The 25,272-nt window shown below is 35.1% G+C and overlaps 1 protein-coding gene across 1 annotated transcript in view; it reads right to left on the bottom strand.

Moving 5' to 3' along the window:
• Positions 1 to 479: 479 nt before the first annotated feature.
• LOC149794976 (uncharacterized) overlaps positions 480 to 25,272 on the bottom strand; it is a 60,347-nt gene continuing 35,554 nt past the window's right edge. Inside the window, exons 6-8 of the mRNA XM_089964637.1 lie at positions 19,167 to 19,248; positions 11,508 to 11,625; positions 480 to 1,495 (exon numbers count right to left, since the gene is read on the bottom strand). Of these exons, the coding sequence (XP_089820763.1) occupies positions 537 to 1,495; positions 11,508 to 11,625; positions 19,167 to 19,248 (1,159 nt within the window). The 3' untranslated portion in view covers positions 480 to 536. The remainder of the gene's footprint in view (positions 1,496 to 11,507; positions 11,626 to 19,166; positions 19,249 to 25,272) is intronic.

Genomic DNA, 25,272 nt, shown 5'->3' with positions numbered 1-25,272 from the left:
AAAGTTTTTACTAACATGCATTTAAGAAAATTATAAGAACAAGATTCTAATTTTTAACGGTACTTGCTACTATTAACCAAATAAATATTCACAAGATGAGATGAAGTAAAATTTTTATAAATTAATTACGGGAATAATTTTTCCACACAAAAGTCAAGAAAATGTCAATAATGAACACTATTTCAATATGTGGTTTATTACATGGCAGGGACAATGAACACTATTTCAATATGTGGTTTATTACATGGCACGGACAATGAACACTATTTGAATATGTGGTTTATTACATGGCACGGACAATGAACACTATTTCAATGTGGTTTATTACATGGCAGGGACAATGAACACTATTTCAATATGTGGTTTATTACATGGCATGGACAATGAACACTATTTCAATATGTGGTTTATTACATGGCACGGACAATGAACACTATTTCAATATGTGGTTTATTACATGGCACAGACAATAAACACTATTTCAATATGGTGGTTTATTACATGGCACAGACAATAGCTTACTAGTGAATACCAACTCAATAAACTGGTGAGGATGATATCTCCATCTCATGTCTGTCCTTCTGTGTGTTTTTCTCAGTAAGACTGCTTGCTTCATGAGATTTCAGCTCTGTTATTTTAACACCTTTTACATTTTCTCTGCAATGTCCATCAATTGCAGTATTATATTCTCTGACCTCCATATTAGATGAAATGTCAGTCATTGAATCGGCCTTGTTTTTGGAAGTACTTCTCAATCCAGCTTTACTTGAGTCTGTTTTTTCATGTGAACGTGATCTTGACGAGTCCATTTTCTGATTGGTCCTTAACCTCTGACTTCTTGACCTTTCAGCTTTGATGTCTTGTTTACTATCAACACATGATGCTGTAGATGAAGTCCCTGTATTTCTGAGTGACCCAGATTGTTGAACTTCATTGTAGGTTAAAACAGGATTAGAAATGTTACCATCTAATGGCTTATGTATGTCATCTGACAATGAATCCATTTTTCCTAGAGGCATCCTTTTTTCTGGCCCCTTTTGAAGCAGGACTGTAGACTCTGTATCCCCAACATCATCTCCAAACCTCGTCACTCCTTTCTGTTCATCTAATATAACAGAGACAAAGAAAAAAGGATCAGAGTTCTTTTCTTTTAATTGCTTATCGGTCTGATGATCACTGCTATTTATTCTTCTATGTGACTGTGATGTTGTTGAGTCAACATCTACTTCCATTTTTTCACTAACATCTTGCCTATTTTCATGGAAAGACAAACGATGGGTGAGAGTAAGCGTATTGGTCTCCTTACTAGACTTTGAACCACTAAAATTGATTCCTTTGGCTTTTTTCTCATGTTCTTCACTTTTTATCTTGTCTGTTTCCTTCACATGTTGATCTACTTGATTTTTTAATGATGGCTTATTATCCACAATGTTCAAACTTAGCAGATCATCTACAGACAGTTTCTTCTTAACCTCCTCTTGTATTCTGCTGAGACCTGAACAAAAGCAAAAAGTTCTGATTAAAACCTTTTCATCATACTCTTCTTTTTAATAAAAAAAAAGACACCCATAATTAGCAGTTCAATCATGTGCTAACTACATCATTTATTGATGGAAGCATTGCAAAGGACCCTGATTAAAACAACTTACTCATCAGGGTCTTAAACAGTGCGTCTAGTGTGTGTGTGGGGGGGAACGGGTATACTTCAACAATAATCAGCCAAAACTCTTACAGCAGACAATTTAATAAGCAGGCAATCAAATCCATTCAAGATTAAAAATTTAGAGCTGCACATAAAATTCATTTTAAATCCAGTGATTTATTGGCATTGCTAAGATGCAACAAGCAAATTCTGAAACAAATGAGCTATTACTCCAGTAATTAATGACAATGTATTCTTACAAATAATCTATTGATTTTTTTGTTGCTGTTGTTGTTGTAGAGTTTAACGCCATTTTTCAGCTCACAATAGGCTATACATGGCGGCCAGTATTAATGGTGGAGGAAGAACCTGGGAAAACCCCAGAAAGAACCACCAACCCACGAGAAGCTACTGGCAAGCTTTTTCACATACCCACATAGGCTGAATCCGAGACTCGAACCCATGCAGACAGAGGTGAGATGGCAGTGATCCGTAAAGGAGAGCACTTTAAATCACTAGGCCACTCGGGGTCCCCAAATAATCTACTGAAAAGGCACCTGAAAATTTCAACTCCAATATTCTCTCCATTTTATATGTGGCAAATGCAAACAACTTCACCAAACAACCTGACGCTTTCTCAGAAGTTCCTAATATCTGTAGAGTGCCCCATAAACCTGGCTGAAATCAATAAATCCCTGGTGAGGTTATGTTAGGAAACCAGTGAGAAAGTAGGCAATTAGGGGCCATAACTCCTCTGAATACTGACCTGGAATGCTGGAAATCGAAATCATTCAATGGTTTATCAGTATAAAGCACACTTAATTGGTTGAACTCCAACAATCATTTGTAAAATTATATTGCAGAAACCAAAGGAATGACAATGAGCAACCCCGGGGCTATAGCTCCCCTCAGTGAGTTGATAGAACACTATAAATCAACCTCAATCAAGGTCTCATCAATCTCAAGCTTCATACCAAAGTTGGTTTCAATGCAACAATCCTTGATAAAATTATGCTGCAAATAAAATGTCATGACAACAAGCAATCAAGGGCCACAACTGCTGTCCATATTGTCATGGAGTGCTGAAGCTCAAACTGATTTGGGACCTAAATAATATAAGAGTGGATGTTAATTTTGGTTGAAATCCAACAACTGCAGTCATGTTATGTTATAGATACCAAAGTCAAGATTACAAAATTAAGGGACTAGGACTCCTGCATACATGATGCTGTGTAATGCTGGAAATAATACTCATTTATTTTTTAAATTTTTTACCATAAAGGCTTCATGCAATATTTAATTCAAAAAGCTAATTATTCTTCTTTAAACTGCCACAGAAACCAAAGTCTACAAAATGGGAAATCAGGGACAATAACTCCTGTAAATGTCATGGAAAACTGCAAATCAAACTCATTAAATGTCTCATTTATATAAAGCAGCAAGCTAAATTTTCTTGAAATTAAAAAAATCTTGGTAAAGTTATGCTTCAAAAGCCAAGGTAGGTGATATGGTAATCAGGGAGCAATAACTACTGTTTATGGTGTTATATAACCATGGAAATCAATTGTATTCTAGGTCTGATTGTGATCATGATGAATGCTCAGTTTGATTGAAATCTAACAATTGCTATTAATGTTAAGCTGCTGAAGTTGAAAATAAAGAGGACAGGCAATGAGGGGGCCATAATTCCTTTAAATAAAGACAAGACTGAAAACTTCACCTTTCCAACGTCTCATTAATGCAAAGCTGCATATCTGATTTGAATAAAATTCAAGCATTCCTAATTAAGTTATACTACAGAAACCCCAAAATAACGCTGGCTGGAAAACCAACATCCATTAGATATTATGTGTTCACTTACTATAAATGTATGAATAGTGTTACTAAAAATTACACAAAAATGTCATCCTGAGACCCTAGGGGACACGCTAAAATATTTCATGACTTTCACAGTTGGTTACCGCATGGGCAACCTGTTCAAAGTTTGTGGAATTTCCACTCAGTGGATTAGGAGGAAATATAGGTGGCTATGGATAGACTGACAGATGAAGAAACAAACTAATAGATAGTGGGTATGGAAAGCATATGGATACAAAGTTTCTAATAATACAATTTGATATAGGCAAGAAGAATCGTAATTGTATAAATTATAATTAAGTGTTTGTGAATTTCTTGAATGCATCTGCTTAATGTACAAAAGTTTATACAATAGCTGGAAATATGCTCACTTTGAAGACATCTGATGTGATGTGATTAGGATTTTTAACGTAGCTTTACAATTTTTCAGTCATATCACTACAATGTCTGCAATGTGGCAGTTTATAGTGATGTCTAGCACTTGGGCATCATGCTGCAGACATGTAGCATGATGTCCCACCCAGTCACGTTATCCTAACACCAAGCAGACCAGTCCTAACACTAACCTCTTAATGCTGAATGCCAAACAAGGCAGCTGTTAGTACCATTTTTAAAAGTCTTTGGTATGACTCAGCCAGGGATCGAACCCACGACCCACTTTGAAGACTGCATGACCATTAATTTTATAGATACAGTTGTTAATGTAGAAAAGTACATATTAGTTTATACAATGGCTGGAAATATGAACACTTTGAAGACTGCAGGACCACACATTTACAAATACAGACTATGTGATGAGCTAAATAATATGCATACACACTTGCAATTTTGTAAGAACTGAATCAACAAGGTCACTTACATATTTATAACTTATCAAACAAACAAATATTATAAACTGTCAAGCCCATTAATCATGCACTACTGTAAGCCTATTTTTAGTTGATACTAATTTGTTAAGTTCACACACACATACACACACACGCATACACATGGAGGCACATTCACGCACAAGAACTAATTCCAATGAATTATTAGTCTTGCCTGCTCTGTGCCTAATACAGTTACATTATATTTTAACTTTCAAAGGACCTTGAACCTGACCTTGCCTGAGGATCAGAGGAAAGGTTGTAATCCATGATTAGGAAAATATGAAATAAATATAATTTAGTATTTGTGATCATAAACTTTTTTTAAAATTGAAGCAAAAACGTAAACAAGAATTTGAAATTAGCTTGACCATGCCTGTGTGTTAGAGCAAGTGTTATAGTACATGATAAAAAAAAGTGCAAGGCTCATAAATTTTACAGTTCAAGAAAGAGAACTAACTCTTGCAGAGTTAGTTGATGTTAGTTTATACAATAAATGGAAATATGCACACTTGGATGACTGAGGGACCACACATTTACAAATACAGATTATGTGAAGAGCTCAGTAATATGCATACACACAAGTTCAGACTTGTGATCGACTTTTCTCTGAGGTACAATAACCTGAACTTATATGATTAAGTGCAAGCCCCCCATAAACTTTTCACATGGTATATAGTCATGAATAAAAATTATACAAAAACCATTTTTCTTCTATCCATCGTTACCTTGACCTTTGGATCCACAAATCATTAAGTTTCTTTGTTACCCTATGTGTAAGATGTATCCTAATGTTGGTGAAGGTACAAGACTGAGAACTAATATTTCTGTGCACAAAGCTTAGCTTCTGTCAATGTCTATGACATTTTACCTTAATGACCCTAAAATCAATTAGTTGATCAATTTATTACTAAAATGTCATTTGTTTTGCACCTCACTTGGTGTCCCCCATGCATGTAAATCATTATTCGGACTAACAAAATGTGTAAAATTATCAGGTTTATTTATTTTCATGGCGACTTCAATAGTAAATGCACACTTCATCAAAACAAGCAAGCTACAATCTTTTATTAACACATTAACCCCTGGAGGTTTTTGTTGTTTTCGCCTGAAATTCGAGTAGGAAACACATTTTGAAAGCTATTTTTGAACACATCCTAATACATCAACTTCCAGGTGATTTTCCAATAACCTAATGCCTAGTTGTGTTAGAAACATTGTTTTTCGTTGATTATTTGGCTTGCACATGAGCAGAAGGGTAAAAGTTGGAGTTCTTTTTTTCTTCTTCTTTTTTGCTTAACAGACCCATTATTTTTTTATCGAGACCACTCTTTATTTCAAATACCCATCTTATCCCACTTTTTGCAAATGTTTATCTGTGTGTTTGCAGTTCATACTGGTCTGCCTTAGATTTGAGACCAAAAAATCTAAAATCCAAACACAAAAATCGGGTCCAAAAATTGAGGTTTTTCCCTCTGTATATTGCAGTGCAACTAGAACTTCCAGATTATTTGGTATCTACCACCCACTTTAGTGCATCATACATGATATTGACGCTACAGAGCTCGGCAGTAGACTACTATCTCCTGCCTCATAAAGTTGTCACCAGGGTTAATGTGTTAAAACAATGCACCACTCATCAAAGAAGTTGGCACCCAACTTGTATAAATGCACAAAATCTGATTAAGTATTGTATTTTCCATAGTTATTAGTGATTATAACAAATTTATTGTTGTGCAAGTTTCGTTTTCTGCAGGATAATCTTAATGACTCTATTCTGGAATTTGTTAGTGTTTTGTGAAAGTACTAGTTTTACATATGCTTAATTCATACAAGTCTTGGTGATGGATTTTCATTTACTTATGAGTAGCCTCTTTTCCTTGGTAGACTCATTAAGAAGTTTACATTTGTTGTCTTAGGACTGAGGCAGCCCAAAATATAGGCCAATGTAAGTACAAGTAGCATGTACTGAACAATACTGTAACAATTAAACAGCTACGCCCTTCTGGCAACAATGCATGACATGGTTAACTGCTTAGTGACACATGCTTGTTGATAATGGATGATAAAGGACATAAAACGAGACTACCTTTTCTTTTTAAAGATGTGTCTATACACTGTATGTTTTCTTACATAATGTGACTGAAACAGGAATTTTGTAACATGTGACCAATACCCAAATTTGTGGATTTTTCATGTGCATGTACTGTATAATTCATGAATTATGGTATTTATAGCACAAAGTAACACAAATTAAGTTGTCAAAATAGTGTATTTCGAACTGGTTTTGTCTTTTGTCTTCATTTGAATCAAAATTTCCATTATTTTCTCAACATGTAAATCCTATGCAATGATGACAGGTTATCCATTACAGGCAAAAGTCACTTCAATCCTAAATTTTGATCTTTTTTCTCAGCCCCCCCCCGCCCCCCCGCACACTTATCTCAACAGGTACTTGTGTCAACAGTATTACCTCGGGCCAGAGGATGTTGAGATAAACAGGTAGTACTAAATACTGAATGCAGAAAATTCTAGGCACAAAAGCAATACTAAAACTGAATTAGCAAAAGACATACCTAAACAATTAGTTCAATATGTGTACAAAGTTTCATAGAAATACCTTGAACAGTTTAAATGTTATGCTCTGGAAATACAAATGTGAATAATGAATGGTTGGATGGACAGTAAAATGAACAAAAGTATGAAAATTAAATCTAAAGAGTTACGAATAGCAAAAGGAACATCTAAACTACTTGTCCACTATGTGTACCAATATTTCACTGAGACCCTGCATAACATCTGAACTACCTGTCCACTATGTGTACCAAATATTTCACTGAGACCCTGCAGTCTGAACTACTTGTTCACTATGTGTACCAAATATTTCACCAAGACCCTGCATAACATTTGAACTACTTGTCCACTATGTGTACCAAATATTTCACTGAGACCCTGCAGTCTGAACTACTTGTTCACTATGTGTACCAAATATTTCACCAAGACCCTGCATAACATTTGAACTACTTGTCCACTATGTGTACCAAATATTTCACCAAGACCCTGCATAACATTTGAACTACTTGTCCACTATGTGTACCAAATGTTTCACTGAGACCCTGCAGTCTGAACTACTTGTTCACTATGTGTACCAAATATTTCACCAAGACCCTGCATAACATTTGAACTACTTGTCCACTATGTGTACCAAATATTTCACCAAGACCCTGCATAACATTTGAACTACTTGTCCACTATGTGTACCAAATGTTTCACCAAGACCCTGCATAACATTTGAACTACTTGTCCACTATGTGTACCAAATATTTCACTGAGACTCTGCAGTCTGAACTACTTGTTCACTATGTGTGCCAAATGTTTCACCAAGACCCTGCATAACATCTGAACTACTTGTCCACTATGTGTACCAATATTTCACTGAGACTCTGCAGTCTGAACTACTTGTTCACTATGTGTACCAAATATTTCACCAAGACCCTGCATAACATTTGAACTACCTGTCCACTATGTGTACCAAATATTTCACTGAGACCCTGCAGTCTGAACTACTTGTTCACTATGTGTACCAAATATTTCACCAAGACCCTGCATAACATCTAAACTACCTGTCCACTATGTGTACCAAATGTTTCACCAAGACCCTGCATAACATTTGAACTACTTGTCCACTATGTGTACCAAATGTTTCACCAAGACCCTGCATAACATTTGAACTACTTGTCCACTATGTGTACCAAATATTTCACTGAGACTCTGCAGTCTGAACTACTTGTTCACTATGTGTACCAAATGTTTCACCAAGACCCTGCATAACATCTGAACTACTTGTCCACTATGTGTACCAATATTTCACTGAGACTCTGCAGTCTGAACTACTTGTTCACTATGTGTACCAAATGTTTCACCAAGACCCTGCATAACATTTGAACTACTTGTCCACTATGTGTACCAAATATTTCACTGAGACCCTGCAGTCTGAACTACTTGTTCACTATGTGTACCAAATATTTCACCAAGACCCTGCATAACATCTGAACTACTTGTCCACTATGTGTACCAAATATTTCACCAAGACCCTGCATAACATCTGAACTACCTGTCCACTATGTGTACCAAATGTTTCACTGAGACCCTGCATAACATTTGAACTACTTGTCCACTATGTGTACCAAATGTTTCACCAAGACCCTGCATAACATCTGAACTACTTGTCCACTATGTGTACCAAATATTTCACTGAGACCCTGCATAACATCTGAACTACCTGTCCACTATGTGTACCAAATGTTTCACTGAGACCCTGCATAACATTTGAACTACTTGTCCACTATGTGTACCAAATATTTCACCAAGACCCTGCATAACATCTGAACTACTTGTCCACTATGTGTACCAAATGTTTCACTGAGACCCTGCATAACATTTGAACTACTTGTCCACTATGTGTACCAAATATTTCACCAAGACCCTGCATAACTTCTGAACTACTTGTCCACTATGTGTACCAAATATTTCACTGAGACCCTGCATAACATCTAAACTACCTGTCCACTATGTGTACCAAATGTTTCACCAAGACCCTGCATAACATTTGAACTACTTGTCCACTATGTGTACCAAATATTTCACTGAGACTCTGCAGTCTGAACTACTTGTTCACTATGTGTACCAAATGTTTCACCAAGACCCTGCATAACATCTGAACTACTTGTCCACTATGTGTACCAATATTTCACTGAGACCCTGCAGTCTGAACTACTTGTTCACTATGTGTACCAAATGTTTCACCAAGACCCTGCATAACATTTGAACTACTTGTCCACTATGTGTACCAAATATTTCACTGAGACTCTGCAGTCTGAACTACTTGTTCACTATGTGTACCAAATGTTTCACCAAGACCCTGCATAACATTTGAACTACTTGTCCACTATGTGTACCAATATTTCACTGAGACTCTGCAGTCTGAACTACTTGTTCACTATGTGTACCAAATGTTTCACCAAGACCCTGCATAACATCTGAACTACTTGTCCACTATGTGTACCAATATTTCACTGAGACCCTGCAGTCTGAACTACTTGTTCACTATGTGTACCAAATATTTCACCAAGACCCTGCATAACATCTGAACTACTTGTCCACTATGTGTACCAATATTTCACTGAGACTCTGCAGTCTGAACTACTTGTTCACTATGTGTACCAAATGTTTCACCAAGACCCTGCATAACATCTGAACTACTTGTCCACTATGTGTACCAATATTTCACTGAGACCCTGCAGTCTGAACTACTTGTTCACTATGTGTACCAAATGTTTCACCAAGACCCTGCATAACATCTGAACTACTTGTCCACTATGTGTACCAATATTTCACTGAGACCCTGCAGTCTGAACTACTTGTTCACTATGTGTACCAAATGTTTCACCAAGACCCTGCATAACATCTGAACTACTTGTCCACTATGTGTACCAATATTTCACTGAGACCCTGCATAACATCTGAACTACCTGTCCACTATGTGTACCAAATGTTTCACTGAGACCCTGCATAACATCTGAACTACCTGTCTACTATGTGTACCAAATATTTCACTGAGACCCTGCATAACATCTGAACTACTTGTCCACTATGTGTACCAAATATTTCACTGAGACCCTGAATAGTCTGAGAAGTACGCTCCAGAAAACGAAAATGTTTAGACCGACAGAAACAGATGGACAGACATCCATATATCTATATTCCCTATTACATATCTGAGGAATAGCCAGATAAAAACAGATGGACTGACATACAAATAGCTATATTCCCAATTACATGTCTGGGCATAGACCGACAGAAACAGATGGACAGACATACATATATCTATATTCCCTATTACATATCTGAGGAATAGACAGATAAAAACAGATGGACTGACATACAAATAGCTATATTCCCTATTACATGTCTGGGGATAGACCAACAGAAACAGATGGACTGACATACAGATAGCTATATTCCTTATTACATATCTGAGGAATAGCCAGATAAAAACAGATGGACTGACATACAAATAGCTATATTCCCTATTACATATCTGGGGATAGACAGACAGAAACAGATGGACTGACATACAAATAGCTATATTCCCTATTACATATCTGGGGATAGACAGACAGAAACAGATGGACTGACATACAAATAGCTATATTCCCTATTACATATATGGGGATAGACAGACAGAAACAGATGGACTGACATACATATATCTATATTCCCTATTACATGTCTGGGGGATAGACAGAAACAGATGGACTGACATACATATATCTATATTCCCTATTACATGTCTGGGGGATAGCCAGACAGAAACAGATGGACTGACATACAAGTATCTATATTCCCTATTACATGTCTGGGGGGATAGACAGACAGAAACAGATGGACTAACATACAAATATCTATATTCCCTATTACATGTCTGAGGGATAGACAGACAGAAACAGATGGACTGACATACAGATATTATATTCCCTATTACATGTCTGGGGGATAGACAGACAGAAACAGATGGACTAACATACAGATAGCTATATTCCCTATCACATGTCTGGGGGATAGACAGAAACAGATGGACTGACATACAGATAGTTATATTCCCTATTACATGTCTGAGGGATAGACAGACAGAAACAGATGGACTGACATACAGATAGCTATATTCCCTATTACATGTCTGGGGGATAGACAGACAGAAACAGATGGACTGACATACAGATAGCTATATTACCTATTACATGTCTGGGGGATAGCCAGACAGAAACAGATGGACTAACATACAGATAGCTATATTCCCTATCACATGTCTGGGGGATAGACAGACAGAAACAGATGGACTGACATACAGATATCTATATTCCCTATCACATGTCTGGGGGATAGACAGACAGAAACAGATGGACTAACATACAGATAGCTATACTTCCTATTATATATCTGAGTGATAGACAGAAACAAATGGACAGACATACAGATATCTATATTCCCTATTATATATCTTGGGGATAAAAAATCTTCTGTCTGTGCCATTTTTGTTAGAAGAGAATAAACCAGAACATTCACTTTTTCAGTGTTGGTACCTTTGTCTTCTTCCTCTGATGATGCTGATTTCTGCTGAATCTTCTCTCTGTACTGATCAACTTCGTTCTGCAATTTTGTCAATCTGTGCTCACTGTCACTAACAGCTTCCGCTAGCACCTACAAAAAAAAAAAGGTAAAAAATGTCCAAAAATACCAGGGTAGGATATTTACAAATTTTAGGTAAAAATTATAAAGTAGAAGTCTGCATGAACAGTTGTTGAAATGAATGTTATGGTCTAATTCTTGTGTTCATCAATAAAAATACTGATTTTTAATCAAGATGTGGGGTTGCTCCAACTGGTGTATTCTTAACAATTTTAAAAATGATAGATTTTCAATGACACTGCATCAAGTTTAGTTAATATGAGCAAATACTTTATCCATGATCCATTGCAAACAACTGACTTTATATGAAAACTTAAAACTGTAAAGTTCTGGCTACTGAAATACCTGGTTTAAAATGGGCTTTTTTTGTCAGACATAGTTAAGCCAAATTAATAATTCTGTATTATATGTTCTTAAAGTTATGACACAGTTTTGATCAAAGTTCACAACCGACCAAATCCGATGCAAAACACTTCAAATTTATGATGTCAATGTAAAATGCCATCATCATAAAAGATGTGCCAAACAACATAATCATGGGCAGTATACTCAAACATAGCTGCCAACCCTCCAGGATCACAATTAGTGAAAATAGGGATAAAAATTAGTGAATTTTCACATGAATTCGTGAAGTGATCTTCGAGTCAAGGAATATTTGTCGGAACAAATGTTTAGCATGGTCTCCAGCTGATAAAGGTAGATTGTGTTCAACAAGAAAACTCGCAAACAATGCTTCAGCATTGGTAGCTTGCAGGTCTTCTGTCGAGAGCTGAAATCTGCTGCGAGTTCTTAATTTTCCCAACCTCTATGCGCTTTTTGCAATTAATGTGCTTCCTCAACTCTTCTCTCCCACCATGACCAATGCTAAAATTTGTGGCACACTGCGTGCAAAAAGCATGATGTATATCGGTGTTTGATGGCTGAATGCACAGCCAATTTTTGGTACATTCCAAACTAAACTTCACTTTTTGTGCAATACATTTCTTTTTCCTTGTTGGTGAAGACATTTTCAAGATGCGGTGCCAAATGGCAACTCAAATCAGTATTTGTGGCGCATGCGCAGAGCAAAATTCCGGTTAGACCTCAGTTTCTCTCAAAAACATTTGTAAAACTACTTTTATACATATAGATTAAAATACGCTAAAAAGCTTGCTACCGGGCCAACTGTATCAATCAGCTCTAGTTGCACTAATATCGTGACCAGCAGTACCGGACTGTTTCAGCAACTGCCAATATCAAGACTAGAGCTTAACGGGAAATTGGTTATTTTATTAAAGATTTAAAATAGTTGAGAATTGGGCAAATTGTTTTTTTTGTGCATGCGGCACGAATCCATGAATTGCCGAAAAAGTCGTGAAATTCACGACAAAATCGTGAAGGTTGGCAGCTGTGCTTAAATATTTGAGTTACTGAATTCATCGTAGAAATAATTACTAATGTAAACATGTTTATTTTACAAGACCTAAATCTGACAGCACATTCAAGGTCTTGGATGTTAATAAACTATCAAGATAGACAAATACTGATTCAGAGAGAAGCAGGGCCAAAGAACACAAGATGTTTCCCAAAGCTTTTGAGCAAGAATTTCCAGCACAAGTTCACAGTCCCAAAAGAAAATTTTGATTCTTGGAATACATTCATATTATTAAAATTAGGCAGGAAATGAGATGAACCAAAAATAAGAAAAGTTCAGAGAGCTCAACGATTTTAACTTTATTCTTTGTACGCTTTCAGACTGTCAAAATTTCAAGATCTTGGAACTTAACAAAGTTAGGGTCTTGTATTCTAAAGTATTTTAGCAAGTATATCAAGCTCAAACTTCATGTCTGAAGTGTTAACATTCTGTTCCTTTCAATAAAAAAAAAGTTAAATAAATAAAGTTATTAAATAAAGTTAACTAGAGCTAGAATCATGGGAGTTGATGGGTAAATTTTGCTACATTTCCTAAACAAGTTTGTTTCATGGGAGTTGCTACAATTCATTGGCAAGATAAACTTCATTGAAATCAATGTATCGAACTCCAATTTTAAAACAAGAGTCCTTCAAAGGGACAGACACTCTATGGTACAAAAAGAATTTCCTGAAATTAAAGGAAAGACCCTTTCTTTCTTTTAACTGCTGAGTGTTGATACCATCTCTGATATTCTTCAGTGATAACAAAGACCCTTTCTTTCTTTTAACTGCTGAGTGTTGATACCATCTCTGATATTCTTCAGTGATAACAACATTTTCAAATTAGCTGCTGTGGTAGACATACTGGATGTCAGATTGGCAACATTTTCATTTAGGCACCATTAGAAGACTTTTGGTGCCAATATGACCATCCATTTTGGAGAACTGGTGAAAAATTTTTCATTATGTTCATTATGGCAGCTATAAGGGATGTCTGTGTGGCACCATTTTCATTGAAGACCAACCAAATGTCATAAGAAGCCATTTAGTGAAAATCCTGTACTGATAGAACCATCACCTGACAAGTCCATCTCAACAAGGCAGTTTTTATTCTTCTCTGTTGATTATTAACACGTTTCCAGAAGCTTATTTCCCTTTCATCTTAAATATGAATCGCTTTCAGGACACCATTAAAAAAAAAATTTAAACAACAGTTTGATCTTGTAGATGCTTCGCACGAACAAATAAAGGTGCATTTTAAAGCATCTGGGTGCTGCTGTAAAGTTAGTCTGGTTCCCTGAACAATTTCACTAATTCTAAGACGAAACCCAGATCCAAAGAAGACATGGACGAACCAATTATCTGGATTTTTCGGCAATGATCATTTTCCAGGAGTTTTGTTTGTATGCTTAAGTCCATATTTTAAGAGTAATTTTCATAAGACTTGCGGCAAAATTGTAAGAGCTGACAGGTCTGTGGTTGCCAGGGTGGCCATATTTAATGTCAGATTAGCATCATCTGGACCAACTAGACACCATATAAAAGAATCCCTTACCATCTAACAGCAAGAAAATTTCCAATATGACTGTGACTCGAGCCATATTTGAGGTCAGAGGTTAGACCATTTTTATTCTGGGCTAACTAGATATCATAATTAGTTTTCTGGTGAAAACAAAATGTTGACATGACTTTCATTTGGAAGATGTTGTAAGAACAAGTTGGCAATATTAGTAGTATTTTGTATATTTCATTTATACTGTGTTTTGACTTTTGTCCATGACTAAGGGTTGCAGATAGTTTTTGCATACCTGATTGCTTTTGATCATCAATGTAAGTAGTAAACAAGAAGTTTACTCAAATTTGAGTTTGCAGCCTAACCTAGCTTTTTGACAGGTTAGTGAAATTTTGTAAGCGGAATTTTCTATTAATTTTCCAGAAAAGAAATTTTTTTGTAAATTAAGTTTGTCCAAGAATAATTACCCAATCACATTAATGTTAGGAATATAAGCTCTACTACCACCCAAAGGCGAAAATTTTTCTTGCTGTCAATAAAATATAAACAAAGGGCAACGACTCTTGCATATTATCTCCCTTTGCTGCCATCAGTTACTGATAGTTTGAAGCTGAGTGGAATATTGTGTAAAAGGATGCTTGCATTCCGGGGAGTCTAAGAGGGTATTTAAGTAATTTGTTCTAGTAAGTATTCTAGGAGACACATAATTTATTAAAAATTTTGCTTTCTCCTTTGAATACGTTCCCCAATCACATTAAAAATTAGGAGAATAGATGGAGGTTAAGTTGAGCACCCAGGTAACATCTGAGAGGAAAATATTGAATTCCCCATATGAAGACTGACCAACTCCCCAGGTAACATCTGAGAGGAAAATATTGAATTCCCCATATGAAGACTGACCAACATTTTTGTGAGCACAACCAGAGGTCATGTGGATTATGTCGAGAAAGAAGAAATAATGAGATCTTCTTACACCTCAAAAAGTCTTGGGGAAATCCAGCAAAAGCTCTGCCGAGTATTTGTCCAGAGGTTGTGCTAATGTCAGCTGGGTCTGGTAGCCACTTGTACAACTGAGACCAGGCCTATCAGATCCAGAGTGTGTTGTGTGGAGCCAGGCCTGGAGATAAAAACTCAAGAAGGTGGACTGTGCATGCCAACCAAATGCCTCAACAATATCTTCGATAGAAACATTACAATCATAGAAAAGGCTTGTAGAGATTGCTCTTATTTCATGATCAGAGATGTTCATGAGATGGTTCTGTTCTAGTGACAAGTCAGAGTACACTGTAAATATTCTGGTGACAAGTCAGAGTACACTGTACATACTACCCACATCAACCATGTAAAGTAAGAGTGCACATACCAGATCCTGTCTGAAAACCTCTTGGGATATTCAATAAAGCAGACAGGATGTATGTTGAATTTCTGATTGCCCACAGAAGGTAACCTGTTCTTGGCAACGAAACTAGGTTCCAACAGAAGGATTTTTCTGAACCATCTGATCAAAACTGAAGGAATGTGGGGTCAACCGAAAGAGGCATGTAATTCGCCAACTCTGCATGCCAAAGCTAACACATTCTGGAAACGGGTTTTGTATGAAATGAGCTTCAGTGAGGTCCTGGCAAAAGGCTCAAACTTGTTTACATTCAGCAAAGTCAGAACCCATGAAAAATTTGGGAAACAAAATGAGTGACTTAGGCCTGTGTAAGTCAAAGTAGGACAACAAATCAGACAGGTCTTTGTTATGACCAAGATCCTTCCTGCCATATGATGGAACATTCTACTTTAGGTCTTAATTTTAATCGTAGCCAACTTTTTCCCTTCAAACAGCCCAAGGATAAAGTTAGCTACTTGTGAGAATGAGATAGCCAAAGGGACAATGTTTTGGATTTTGCACCAGTCCCTGAAAACACACCATTTCCCCTCGCAGGCCTTTAAAGTGGAGGGCTGTCAAGGTCATGCAATTCTTTTCACGACTGATGGGTTCAGATGTTTTTGCTGCAAGGCAAGTATGAAGGAGAAGGCGTTCCAGACAAGAATGGAACAAGTGGGTCTGAGGCTGTTTGAGAAGATTCAGCCTGGCTGGGATCTACCTGAGTGTATCTATCACAAGGTTATGCAGATAATTGATCCAGGATATGTCCCAGTGCAGAGAGGCAATCAGAATCATTTTGCACTTCTGGCCTCTCAATATCTGTATGACCTTTGCAGCTAAAACAGACTGCAACTCATTCCATCCATTGATAAACCCCATGTGCCCAGACTGAGAGGCCCTAAGGCCATGCGAGGGAACTTGTGCCCACTGGGCTGCTTAGAGTTGGGTGGAAATTCTTCCCCTGTAGTGTCAACATTCTCAGCTAGGACAGAAGACTGAAAGACAGGAAAAGTTGGCCAGAACTGAATAACTGTCATACCTCTTGTGCCAAATGATCATTTTGTCATCATTGTTATGTTCCAATTTGACAAAGAAATAAAGAAAGAAAAAATAATAATACTTAACAACATTAAGAAAAGGAGACACTTGTTATATTAAGGGATACTCAATATCTCGGTACTCTCACACTGATTTTCCCCCATCGTTCCTTATTCTTTGAACTTTTCCTTAGCACTGTCATACATGTAGTATCTGACCAATGTGCTGCGTTTAGCTGATGATGAACATTTGGATCATGTGAATCCATGCTGGCCTTCAATTCTTTGCGCTTAATACACTTCATCATTTTTATGTTCAGAAATGAGAAAGAAATAATAACAATAATAATAATAATAATAATAAACCATGTTAACCATGTCAGAGACACCCACTATGTTAGGGGTGTGTTAAATAAATAGACGGTATGCGCAAACACAAAGTACAAAAACATTTTTTTTGCCTATTACAATATAGCCATGAGAACTATGTGGTCAGGTAATGCAGAGATAATTCACATAAATAATGTCGAAATTTTAAAAATTAAGCATACCACCTGTAGAATAAGATATAATAAATCTGAAAAAGAAGTAATCATCAAAGGATGGATAAATATAACACCAAATCCAAATGGTTTTCAGGAGGTGGAGTGAACTACCTCTGTCCAGTTCACAGCGAAAGCGCTAACTAACGCCACCTGTGTGTGGCAAAAGGGGAGTAATGAGCAAGAGTTATTGCCCTTTGCCTATATTTTAGAGGCTGCAAGACAAATTATCACCTTTGAGAGGGCTAGATTCGAGAAGAAGGGCTTATATTCCTAATGTTAATGTGATCAGAGACTGTATACATAAGAGAAATGCTACTGTGACATAGGTCATGTGAGATATGGATAAACAGATTTGGTAAACAAATTATTCTTTCCTGTTTAAAGATCAGTCTGTGGAATCATTTACAGATGTGTTCACACATAATTGGGAAGGAATTTTTTTCTGTAAATCATCCGCTGTAATTACCAAGTGCTCATTGATTCCTAGACTAACACATTCTTCTGGAATTATTGAGAACTCAAAGGCATTTTTGATTGCATCATCATGGTACATCAGGACATTCAACACTATTGCAACTCATCTGGAACATTCTCTACTTCTGGACTTGTGATGCAACATTTATAATTATTTGGGATTTAATTCACAATATTATAAGTATCTCTTAAATTTTCACTTTGTAACTTGGAGAAATATATTATATGTTGACTGAACTGAACATGTTGGTTTTGCTTCTTTCTGTCACATATTTTAAGACCTAGAGTCATAACAGAAGACGTATATGAACCATTTTCATTCAGGACCAAATAGATATCATGATTATTCTCATGAAAACCCCATTTTGATATGACCATAATTTTAGGATAAGTCCAGCTAAACAAGTCCATTTTCTTTCAGGACCAAATAGATATCATGATTATTCTGGTGAAATCCCCATTTTCATATGACCATATGTTTAGGAGAAGTCCAGATTAACAAGTCCATTTTCATTTAGTACCTAAGAAACATCAAAAGAAGCCTTAAGGTGAAAACCTAATGTCGATGACATCCATCTAGAACAAATAGCAACAAGTTTTTAAGATGGATATTAGATCAGCACAACTAGACAAATAAAAAGTTTTCTGATGAAAACCTCTTGCAGACATGACCTCTCCATTCAAAAGAAGTGGGAATAACAAGATTTTCACGATGGCTGGCATCATAGCTATATTGGCTTTCAGACTGGCACCATTTTTTAGTTAGGACCAACTAGACATTATAAGAAGTCATTCAGTGAAAACCTCATGTTGATATGACCATTCATTCTGGGGTTGTAGCAATAACAAGCTTTTAAAGATGACTACCACTATATCCATACAGTACCAGTTTAATTCCGAACCAACTAGACATCATAAGCAGTCTAAGAGTGAAAACCCCATTTCAATATGACTTTGTGTTCGGAAGTAGCGATAACAACAATCTGGTTATCTTAATAATAGGCTTTGTACACAATCTGATTCTGACATAGGCCTTTTTAATATTACGCCTTATAATGATAAAATCTGTCCAAAGTTTTCATGTAGAAACATAATTGTGATGTACAGGTGCCCATGACATACAAATGGAACAGCTGGACATAACTCCTCTCCATCTTTCAATATTAGTGGAGGGAAATGACTCCTAAAAACCCTATGATTTGGAGGAAGACTAAAACCTTTAACTTTGAGTGCACTGTTTCTGTTAGAGACTGTATTTTCTCCACGTCTACTCTACCCGCCGAGTTCAAAAACAAGTGTCTGAAAAAAAAGGGAAAAAAATTGCATTATATAATCTCCTTCATGAAAAGATGTTATAAAGTAGTGAGTTTAAAAGATGTGACAACTTGGTATGTGTAAAAGAACACAAAAGTTCTGCAGAATGTTGTTTTCTAGCATAACTGTCATTCAAGTCTTTTCAACAAGGAAGCTAAACATGGTAGACAAAAAAAAAATTAGTACAAAATTTAGTATTGATTTGCTTTATAATTTTAATGCAGTTTGTGTACAGATGAATACAAATCTATATATCTTCTGATAACTATTTCAAATCAAAGAAATTCAATATCTTGTATATTCAAGATAAAACAGTAATCTTCACTGATGGAGGTAATATATATTTTCTTAATTTTCAAATGGTTGAGGGTTATATTAGAAAAATAATTCTGCAGCAAAAAAAAGCATAATTATCTACACTGTTAAAACTTAATACCCGCCAACTATCCACGATGAAAGATCTGGGACATACTGGCACTAATAATTACAAAATATTATACTACTTCCGATGTGATACAAATCATGATTTACACCATCCAATATGTGACACAAATCATGATTTACACCATCCAATATGTGACACAAATCATGATTTACACCATCCAATATGTGACACAAATCACGATTTACACCATCCAATATGTGACACAAATCATGATTTACACCATACAATATGTCATACAAATCATGATTTACACCATCCAATAAGTGATACAAATCATGATTTACACCATCCAATATGTGATATAAATCATGATTTACACCATCCAATATGTGACACAAATCATGATTTACACCATCCAATATGTCATACAAATCATGATTTACACCATCCAATAAGTGATACAAATCATGATTTACACCATCCAATATGTGACACAAATCATGATTTACACCATCCAATATGTGATACAAATGATTTACACCATCCAATAAGTGATACAAATCATGATTTACACCATCCAATATGTGATACAAATCATGATTTACACCATCCAATAAGTGATACAAATCATGATTTACACCATCCAATATGTGATACAAATCATGATTTACACCATCCAATATGTGACACAAATCATGATTTACACCATCCAATATGTCATACAAATCATGATTTACACCATCCAATAAGTGATACAAACCATGATTTACACCATCCAATATGTGATACAAATCATGATTTACACCATCCAATATGTGATACAATTCATGATTTACACCATCCAATAAGTGATACAATTCATGATTTACACCATCCAATATGTGATACAAATCATGATTTACACCATCCAATATTTGACACAAATCATGATTTACACCATCCAATATGTGAAACAAATCATGATTTACACCATCCAATATGTCATACAAATCATGATTTACACCATCCAATATGTGATTCAAATCATGATTTACACCATCCAATATTTGACACAAATCATGATTTACACCATCCAATAAGTGATACAAACCATGATTTACACCATCCAATATGTGATACAAATCATGATTTACACCATCCAATATGTGATACAAATCATGATTTACACCATCCAATATGTGATACAAATCATGATTTACACCATCCAATATGTGACACAAATCATGATTTACACCATCCAATATGTCATACAAATCATGATTTACACCATCCAATAAGTGATACAAATCATGATTTACACCATCCAATATGTGATACAAATCATGATTTACACCATCCAATATGTGATACAAATGATTTACACCATCCAATATGTGAACAAATCATGATTTACACCATCCAATATGTGATACAAATCATGATTTACACCATCCAATAAGTGATACAAATGATTTACACCATCCAATATGTGATACAAATCATGATTTACACCATCCAATATGTGACACAAATCATGATTTACACCATCCAATATGTGATACAAATCATGATTTACACCATCCAATATGTCATACAAATCATGATTTACACCATCCAATATGTGATTCAAATCATGATTTACACCATCCAATATTTGACACAAATCATGATTTACACCATCCAATAAGTGATACAAACCATGATTTACACCATCCAATATGTGATACAAATCATGATTTACACCATCCAATATGTGATACAAATCATGATTTACACCATCCAATATGTGATACAAATCATGATTTACACCATCCAATATGTGATACAAATCATGATTTACACTATCCAATATGTGACACAAATCATGTTTTACACCATCCAATAAGTGATACAAACCATGATTTACACCATCCAATATGTGATACAAATCATGATTTACACCATCCAATAAGTGATACAATTCATGATTTACACCATCCAATATGTGAACAAATCATGATTTACACCATCCAATATTTGACACAAATCATGATTTACACCATCCAATATTTGATACAAATCATGATTTACACCATCCAATATGTGATACAAATCATGATTTACACCATCCAATATGTGATTCAAATCATGATTTACACCATCCAATATTTGACACAAATCATGATTTACACCATCCAATAAGTGATACAAATCATGATTTACACCATCCAATATGTGATACAAATCATGATTTACACCATCCAATAAGTGATACAAATCATGATTTACACCATCCAATATGTGATACAAATCATGATTTACACCATCCAATATGTGACACAAATCATGATTTACACCATCCAATATGTGATACAAATCATGATTTACACCATCCAATATGTGATACAAATCATGATTTACACCATCCAATATGTGATTCAAATCATGATTTACACCATCCAATATTTGACACAAATCATGATTTACACCATCCAATAAGTGATACAAATCATGATTTACACCATCCAATATGTGATACAAATCATGATTTACACCATCCAATATGTGATACAAATCATGATTTACACCATCCAATATGTGATACAAATCATGATTTACACCATCCAATATGTGATACAAATCATGATTTACACTATCCAATATGTGACACAAATCATGTTTTACACCATCCAATAAGTGATACAAACCATGATTTACACCATCCAATATGTGATACAAATCATGATTTACACCATCCAATAAGTGATACAATTCATGATTTACACCATCCAATATGTGAACAAATCATGATTTACACCATCCAATATTTGACACAAATCATGATTTACACCATCCAATATTTGATACAAATCATGATTTACACCATCCAATATGTGATACAAATCATGATTTACACCATCCAATATGTGATTCAAATCATGATTTACACCATCCAATATTTGACACAAATCATGATTTACACCATCCAATAAGTGATACAAACCATGATTTACACCATCCAATATGTGATACAAATCATGATTTACACCATCCAATATGTCATACAAATCATGATTTACACCATCCAATATGTGATACAAATCATGATTTACACCATCCAATATGTCATACAAATCATGATTTACACCATCCAATATGTCATACAAATCATGATTTACACCATCCAATATGTGATACAAATCATGATTTACACCATCCAATATGTGATACAAATCATGATTTACACTATCCAATATGTGACACAAATCATGATTTACACCATCCAATATGTGATACAAATCATGATTTACACCATCCAATATGTGACACAAATCATGATTTACACCATCCAATATGTCATACAAATCATGATTTACACCATCCAATAAGTGATACAAATCATGATTTACACCATCCAATATGTGATACAAATCATGATTTACACCATCCAATATGTGATACAAATGATTTACACCATCCAATAAGTGATACAAATCATGATTTACACCATCCAATATGTGACACAAATCATGATTTACACCATCCAATATGTGATACAAATCATGATTTACACCATCCAATAAGTGATACAAACCATGATTTACACCATCCAATATGTGATACAAACCATGATTTACACCATCCAATATGTGATACAATTCATGATTTACACCATCCAATAAGTGATACAATTCATGATTTACACCATCCAATATGTGATTCAAATCATGATTTACACCATCCAATATTTGACACAAATCATGATTTACACCATCCAATAAGTGATACAAACCATGATTTACACCATCCAATATGTGATACAAATCATGATTTACACCATCCAATATGTCATACAAATCATGATTTACACCATCCAATATGTGATACAAATCATGATTTACACCATCCAATATGTGATACAAATCATGATTTACACTATCCAATATGTGACACAAATCATGATTTACACCATCCAATATGTAATACAAATCATGATTTACACCATCCAATAAGTGATACAAATCATGATTTACACCATCCAATATGTGATACAAATCATGATTTACACCATCCAATATGTGATACAAATGATTTACACCATCCAATAAGTGATACAAATCATGATTTACACCATCCAATATGTGATTCAAATCATGATTTACACCATCCAATATTTGACACAAATCATGATTTACACCATCCAATAAGTGATACAAACCATGATTTACACCATCCAATATGTGATACAAATCATGATTTACACCATCCAATATGTCATACAAATCATGATTTACACCATCCAATATGTGATACAAATCATGATTTACACCATCCAATATTTGACACAAATCATGATTTACACCATCCAATAAGTGATACAAACCATGATTTACACCATCCAATATGTAATACAAATCATGATTTACACCATCCAATATGTCATACAAATCATGATTTACACCATCCAATATGTGATACAAATCATGATTTACACCATCCAATATGTGATACAAATCATGATTTACACTATCCAATATGTGACACAAATCATGATTTACACTATCCAATATGACACAAATCATGATTTACACCATCCAATATGTGATACAAATCATGATTTACACCATCCAATATGTGACACAAATCATGATTTACACCATCCAATAAGTGATACAAACCATGATTTACACCATCCAATATGTGATACAAATCATGATTTACACCATCCAATATGTGATACAAATGATTTACACCATCCAATAAGTGATACAAATCATGATTTACACCATCCAATATGTGATACAAATCATGATTTACACCATCCAATAAGTGATACAAATCATGATTTACACCATCCAATATGTGATACAAATGATGATTTACACCATCCAATATGTGACACAAATCATGATTTACACCATCCAATATGTGATACAAATCATGATTTACACCATCCAATATGTGATACAAATCATGATTTACACCATCCAATATGTGATACAATTCATGATTTACACCATCCAATATGTGATACAAATCATGATTTACACCATCCAATATTTGACACAAATCATGATTTACACCATCCAATATTTGATACAAATCATGATTTACACCATCCAATAAGTGATACAAACCATGATTTACACCATCCAATAAGTGATACAAACCATGATTTACACCATCCAATATGTGATACAAATCATGATTTACACCATCCAATATGTCATACAAATCATGATTTACACCATCCAATATGTGATACAAATCATGATTTACACCATCCAATATGTGATACAATTCATGATTTACACCATATTGACACATATCATGATGTGCAACTTCCAATATGTGACACATATCAAGATATGCAACTTCCAATATGTGACACATATCATGAGACAACTTCCAATATGTGACACAATACACAACTTCCAATATGTGACACATTATCATGATATGCAACTTCCAATATGTGGCGTGTCATGATACACAACTTCCAATATGCAGAGATGTTCCCAGGATTTTATCATAAGGGGTTTCCCCCCTTGTCCCAAAAATAAGTGGGGAGTAGAACAAAATTGAGGGGAGGAGGAAACAGCAAATTTCATTATTTACATAACACTTCAATAGCAATCTCTCTTTTTTCTTTATCCACTCTGCAA

The sequence above is a fragment of the Sinohyriopsis cumingii genome, chromosome 7 (genome assembly GCF_028554795.1).
Source record: "Sinohyriopsis cumingii isolate HCF-2022 chromosome 7, ASM2855479v2, whole genome shotgun sequence".
NCBI classification, from domain to species: Eukaryota; Metazoa; Mollusca; class Bivalvia; order Unionida; family Unionidae; genus Sinohyriopsis; species Sinohyriopsis cumingii.
The sequence above is the reverse complement of the archived record's forward strand: the minus strand, read 5'-3'. Positions and strand labels throughout refer to the sequence as shown.